Source organism: Pezoporus wallicus, unplaced genomic scaffold (assembly GCF_028554395.1).
Source record: "Pezoporus wallicus isolate ANWC-B61680 ecotype Strahan unplaced genomic scaffold, APGP_CSIRO_Pwel_v1 contig_7856, whole genome shotgun sequence".
Taxonomy (NCBI): Eukaryota; Metazoa; Chordata; class Aves; order Psittaciformes; family Psittacidae; genus Pezoporus; species Pezoporus wallicus.
Window position 1 is genome coordinate 11,617 of NW_026639688.1, and position 7,049 is coordinate 18,665.

Genomic DNA, 7,049 nt, shown 5'->3' on the forward strand with positions numbered 1-7,049 from the left:
GCATATTTGCTTTCAAAAAGAAGAATGAAATGGGAAAGGGGACCTTTAGGCCAGGCCTCAGGGTCACTTCCAAGCAAGGGTTTCTGCGGGGAGATAACATTCTGAATTACATGGTGCAGAGCTGTAGATAGAACAGAGGAAACACAAGTGCCAAGGAGGAGACAGCTGTTGTGTATCCTGGTGGAAGAGGAGCTCTGATACTCAACAGCTATTCTCCCTGGGCAGCTGGAGGTTCTCATGGTTGTCTCTCTCCTTTGTAGATGCCTCGTGTCTTCAGAGACTCAGGCAATCGGAAAAGCAGAAGTGTTGAGGCATAGAACGTGGATTAAACTGTCAAATGTTGATGGCATTCCTCAGGGAAGAAGCTGTGGGTATGCTCAGCTTGCTCAGCTGTATGCTTTAAGATAAGACATCAAAGCTAGGTAGGAGCCATAAATGGGTGGGCACTTAGTTATAAAACCAGGTGAAACGTGTATGAGGATAAACAGCTAAATCAAAATCTTCCTTTGCAGCTACTGTAGGGTCCTCAAAAATGGTTATTTCATGGTGTATGCAGAAATTACTTCAGACTTATGGGTGCAAGGTGAAGAGTGGACTGTAAGAGTCCTGGAGTAAGCCCTGTAAGCAAACTAACCTGCCACTGCCTGGGAGCAAACCTCCCTGTAGGTCTCAAAGCCTGCTCATTAGGATGCTTCTGGAAAGAAGGTGCAGTGGGACCAACCTTTGGGCTTTGGAGTGCATGGACCTTGCCATGAGGGGCAGGTTTGTTGCAGCTTCTCACCCAAGGCTGAGCCTTGCCCTGGCTGTGGTGTGACACTTGGGCATGCCAGGAGCGTGCCAGGTTTTGGGCAGAGTGCTGAGTCAGAGCTCACTGCTGCAGCAGGGACATCAGGAGAGCCTCTGAAGAGCTTTGCTGCAAGTCAGAGGCTTTGCTTTGTACAGACCTCTGCGCTCTTGAGCAGGAGAAACCCTCAACTTCCAGTAGTTCTTGTCCAATGGGAGCTGTTGGACTGCCTCTATGGCTTTAGGGCACTTGAGTCTTGGTGGTGCAGACACTGCACCCTCAGAGGCCGCAGGAACCGGTGAGAGTGGAACTTGGTAGCATCCTCAAGCTTGGTGATGGAGCGTGTCTCCAAGCCAAAGCCTGTCAATGTAGGCTGCTCCATGGCAAGGTGTCCTTTGCCCTTAGGCAGGGCTTCTGCCTGCAGCTCTGGCACGTGTGTCATGTGTGGTGACAGGGCACAGGGGAAGCTCTTGCAAGTAAGATCATTACCTACAGACTAGCAGGGAAATGAGAAGCACCATGGCTGACATCTCCTGCTGCTCTGCGTTGATAAAGAGCCACTCTTGTGGCTGGGCTTGCCTGGGGGGAGAAGCAGAAAGGAAGATGAAAAAGGTCTATTTCCTTCTTATTTTTCCCTTCAGAATAGCTAAAGACTTGCATCCATCAAGCTTCCAGCTGTGTGAGTGTGTGGGCTAGCTCTTAGTGCTTGGCTGTTCATGCCACATGCAAGGCTTGATTCCATTTCAGCCACATGCATCTCCTGCCCTGATGTGCAGGGGTATGAGGGTGAAATGAGACTTGACAGTTACTGAGGTTCGTGGTGCTCAGTAACTAGTAGTTACTGGTGTTAGTTCTGCTTTCCTCTGCTGTCAACCAGGGAAGTAAAGCTCCCAACTGACTGAGCTTCCCAGAGAGCAGTGAGACTTCCAGGCAGAGCCTGCCAAACTCAATGCCAAACTGAGGCTTTGCTTTGGATATTTGGTCTTTAGCTCCATGTAACAGCGCTGAGAATGGCATTAGGTGACTTGATGCTCCCAGGCTTGGTCTATACGTGAGGGTGCTGCCCTTCCAGGGTCTGAGTCAAGAAGGGGGAATGTTCTGCTGATGTTAATCTGGATGCTGGAAACAAACATGAGCAGAAATTCCCCAAAAGGGCTTGCAATGAGACCACTGCAACCTAATCCAGGCCTGATGCAGGATATTGCCTTATTGATGTCGCACCGCGGGTGTTCAATGCAATGCTGTAAATCGAGTATATCAGAGCTTGCTGGTTAGCCTCTGGCTTGATTGAACTCGCTTTGTGGTGGTATCCTGCAGTGTTAAGGATAAAGCAGCATTTGGTTGGCCAGCACAGGCTTGCAGTGAAGGCACAGACCCCCATCCGCTTGGTGAGTTGCTGCAGTGGTTTCTGGATGGTTTTCTGCTGGAGACAGTCACCCATACGGAGCTGATGGCAAAAGCAACATGGCAGGGACTGCAGTTCCATGCTGGAGTAGAGTGTGGCCATGGCACAAGACACCGGTGCAGGCTTCAGCAGGCAAGTGGGCAGCAGCATCTGCAATGTGGCAGGCAGGTTCTGGGTTGATGGCAGTTCTCAAAGGCAGCTTCACCTGGGTACATCTTTTCCACCTTCCAGTGAGTCTCCGATGAAAGCAGCTAAGCATACCCTTGCTGTCTGTTACCTGGTGTCCTGGGCATCTTGCATTTCTTCCTGCTGGGAGTGCAAGTGCCAGATGGTTTTCGTTTCTTCCTCTCTCAGTTGCAAACTGAGATATCACATGGGTGATACAGTTTAGTGTGAGGTGTCCCTGCCCATGGCAGGGGGCTTGGCACTAGATGATCTTAAGGTCCTTTCCAACCCTAACTATTCTGATTGTATGTGTGGCACTGCAGCCTCTTCCCATCCCTCTCACAGTGCAGAGGGATATGGTCCCTGTCTCTGGCCATGTTATGTGGTTCCTCTGCAGTGCATCCCTGCAGTGCTCTACCTTTCTGGGAGCCTGGCTACTGCTAGGAAGCAGTTAACAAGGCTCCCTTTCTGCTTTGGTGAGTTCCCTGCAGAGGTCCCTGGAGGCACCTGCTGTCTCCACAGGTGGTACCTTCCATCTGTCAGCCAGTTTGTTGGAAGGATTTTGACGGGCAACTTTCTTCCATAATCCCGGATGGCTTCAAATTTAAAATGTTTATGGCAAAGCTAATCCTACGAAACTCCCTGTTAGTTTTAATGAATCTGTCCTCCAGCAAGACTCTTCTGGTGAGAGGAGGTAAATCTTCTTTCTGCAGTGATACGTATCTGCAGACGTAGCTGGAGGGCAGCTTTAAAGTCACCTGCTTGGTGCACACTTACAACTGGTGTCTCCGCTTAGAGAGCGTCTTGCTAAAAGCCTCCTGTGGTTATCAGCCTTCAGAACCGGTGTCAGGACAGGGAGCTGTTGGAGTCAGCGAGTGTCTTGTGTGGCTGTTGGCGCTGGGCACTCCGTTTACAGCTGAAAGGTGAGAGGATAAGGCAGGCTGGGATCTCTGGATGTTTCCATGGTTTCCCTTACTCAAAGCAGGGCAGCTTACATGGGACAGGATCCCGATTAACCTCATGGAGTTTTGAGTATCTCCAAGGGTAGGCAATCCATAAGCCTACCTGCAGTACTCCACCAGCTTTCAAAGATGTCTCTAACCTCACAGCATCTCTTATTTATGTTTGTGCAGGTGTCACTCAGAGGGAAGAATGGAGTCATTTCAAAGGCCTGTAGCAATACAGACAGCTAGAACTCTGAACTTAGAGCACAAGGCAGGCTGGAAGCAGCACATAAACAACATGCCAGGGCAGTTAGCACGTTGCAGTTGTGCTGAGCCTTTGCAGGAAGCAGCACATTACACACAAGCCAGGGCTGTGTGCTTAAACAGCAGAGTAGCTGTATGGAGCAGCCTGGCTGCTGCACCCACTCCGAGGGCTCAGAACCGCATCTGGGATGCAGCATGGGGTCAAGGGGGATGCCAACCCTTCCTGGGCTACTTAAAGGTGGTTTATAGGAGCTGCAGTGAGATAACTGCAGCACCAAGTAGGATGCTTCCCAGTAGCTGAACTGGCCAAGGTGGTGGTTGGCAACCTGCTTGTGAGATGGCTCTGTGCTCTGCCAGCTCCCTGTTGCTGCGGGTGTGAGGCAGGTAGAAGTGATGCTGTGCATGAGCACTTATCTTCAACAGAGAAAATCCTGTGTGGGAAGAACATACTCTTAACCATGTGAGCTTTTAAGTCCTTATCTGTGCACATACCTTAAGGCAGCTGTAATTTTAACATCTAACGTATTCTTTAGGCATCTCAGAAGCATGTGCTTGTGGGAAAGCTGAGCACCCTGTAGCTATGGTATTGTTAATCCACACGACTGGCTCGTGGCTGTAGACCTTTTCCACCCTCTTGCTTTGCCTGTCCCTCTCACCTCCATCACCAAGTCCAACTCTAATCCCGCAGGTGGAAGGCTTCTCTTTCCTAGAAGACTTTTGTCACTCTGGAAAACTCTTTAGGAGCCGGAGAATACCTGGAATAAAACCAAACCCACCCCTTTTGCTGGGGGACTGGACCACAGCGCGATTTCCCAGCTGGCTCCCTCTGGGACGGGAGCAGATGCTGGATGACAGCAGGAGATACATGGGAACACCCGCCCATGCGATGGGAACATCAAGTGACTGGGGCTTAACCCGCATGTCTCTCTTGTCTCTCCCTCTGTTGATGCAGGTGACGGAGCTCAACGAGCCTCTGTCCAACGAAGAGAGGAACCTGTTGTCCGTCGCCTACAAAAACGTGGTGGGGGCACGGCGCTCCTCCTGGCGAGTGATCAGCAGCATCGAGCAGAAGACCTCCGCCGACGGCAACGAGAAGAAGATAGAAATGGTCCGTGCCTACCGCGAGAAGATCGAGAAGGAGTTGGAAGCGGTGTGCCAGGATGTGCTGAGCCTGCTGGACAACTACCTGATCAAGAACTGCAGCGAGACGCAGTACGAGAGCAAAGTCTTCTACCTGAAGATGAAAGGGGACTATTACCGCTACCTGGCCGAAGTGGCCACCGGTGAGAAGAGGGCGACCGTGGTGGAGTCCTCGGAGAAAGCCTATAGCGAAGCCCATGAGATCAGCAAGGAGCACATGCAGCCCACTCATCCCATCCGGCTCGGGCTGGCCCTTAACTACTCCGTTTTCTACTACGAGATCCAGAACGCTCCGGAGCAGGCCTGCCACCTGGCCAAGACGGCCTTCGACGATGCCATTGCCGAGCTGGACACCCTCAACGAGGACTCCTACAAGGACTCAACGCTCATCATGCAGCTCCTCCGCGACAACCTAACGCTCTGGACGAGCGATCAGCAAGACGACGACGGCGGTGAAGGCAACAACTAGACCCCCCCCGCGATGGACTGGCAGCCGCACGCTGATGCTAACTACTGCAGTCTTTATTTTTTTCCCACGAGTGGGGGGGGTGTCAGGGGTGGGGGGGGGACCAGGGAGGGGACCCCTTCCCAGGGAGGCCCCCCACTACCTGTCTTTGATTGCCTCGTTGACATTTTTGCCAAAACACCACTAGTGGAAGTCAGGCTGGCTGTGCTGGTAATGGAATAGCAGCCTCACTGGCATATGGACTGTTCTGTAGATTATTAATACAAGTGGAGCTGTCTTTAATTTAACTTTATTGCTAGAAATCAAACACAACCACATAAAAAAAGGGGTTTTAAGATGAATTCGTGTGGATGGAATGGCCCTCGTTTTCTAAAGGAACACAAGGAGAGAAAACAAACAAACAAAAAAAGAGAGTTCTGTGGTTCCAGTAAGGAGTTGTGTGGTTCCAGTCAGGAATTGTGTGGTTCCAGTAAGGCTTTGTGCGTTTGTTTCCGCAGTCCAAGTGCCGTTGTGTCCGTCCCCCGTCGCGGGGCATCTCTCTGCGGCGCTCTGCCTGGCAGGGCATAGCCTCAAATCCCCACATCCAGAAGGAATTCAGAGCTAAAGAATTCCGGGCTCGCAGAGCTCGGGGGTTTAGGCCATCCTATCTTTCTGGGTGATTTCTTTTTTGGTTCGAGGTATTTCTTAGGGTAGCTGACAGTATTAACACTAAATTGCAGTTTACAGTATCTCTACATTACAGCCATATGACATCAAGCCTTTTTGATTGTCTTGTGTTCTCTTCTTTCTTCTTTGCTAGTTCTTTTGGCTTGCCTTCCTGATCAGTCCTCGCCTGTGGACTGGCTTTAGCTATTCTGTGTGGCCCAAGGCAAGAAGACCGCCCGCCTGAGGAACATCAAAGCTGCTCTAGTTTTTTGGTCAACAGCTTATACCAGGTGCTTGGCTAGCGGCTGTTTCAACTCTTTCCAAGTCCACAGCAAAAAGGTGTAAGAACTTCAATTAGACAAGGGGGAAGTGTTTAAACTTAACAAAAAAAAATGCCACTTAAATAATAATAAAAAAATAATAATAATAATAAAAAAATAATAAAAAAGAGCATTCAGGTCTGTATGTCATGTACTGTGTTTGGTATTTCAAAAGACCATCCTGATTTTTAAGGTGCCACAGCTGCTTCCTCAGGGATTGCACTGCCATTTCACTTCTGCCTGACTTTCTCCCACTGTACCATGAGGTTTGTCAGCAGATCCCTGGCACCCAGGCTCCCTTGTTTGTCACCAGGGAAGCCGGGTGCGTTTTTCCTTTCTCCTGGGGAAGCTTGTGGTGTAATGAGTGAACTTCAGGAGCTTAGAAACTAACGTGGTAGAGAAATCCCTAACGGGAAGAGCTACAATCATAGACATTTCTATCGCCCATCAGGAGCCCAGGAACTTAGTTCTCTTCTTAGCAAAGTCTTTTTCCCAAGGCTGATCTGGCTGGGGGTGGGAAATGGGACATCCGTGTTGCTTAGCAGGGAATACTTACCCTGTTTTTGGAGTAAACTTCCTTCTCGCTTTAGTTTCCCCATCGCTGTTGGAAGCTCACTGCCGCCCTCCGGCTCATAGAAGGGAAACCTCACCCTCCTGCATGTTTGATTCCGCTTTAGAAACAGGCTTTGTCCCTGTCCCTTGTGAGAGCAGGGTGCCGTGGTGCTGCACACATGGCCTGCACACGGGGATGCTGCCTCAGCTCCCCACTGTCACCCAAAGCCGCTATCCCGACTCCTTGCGGAGCGAGCAGAGCCCGGCGCTTGCGCTCCGGGTAATGCCATGGAGATGCTGGTCAAGCTGGTTTGGACTGGGATGCCTCCACACACACACACAGGGTCTTGCCCAGCAGCACATC

At 50.7% G+C, this 7,049-nt stretch overlaps 1 protein-coding gene across 1 annotated transcript; it reads left to right on the forward strand.

Moving 5' to 3' along the window:
- The first annotated feature begins 4,466 nt into the window (after positions 1–4,466).
- On the forward strand, positions 4,467–6,278 carry YWHAG (tyrosine 3-monooxygenase/tryptophan 5-monooxygenase activation protein gamma). The gene has a single exon (XM_057415502.1). The coding sequence runs from the start codon at positions 4,482–4,484 to the stop codon at positions 5,169–5,171; it is 690 nt and encodes a 229-aa protein (XP_057271485.1). The 5' UTR covers positions 4,467–4,481; the 3' UTR covers positions 5,172–6,278.
- Positions 6,279–7,049: the final 771 nt, after the last annotated feature.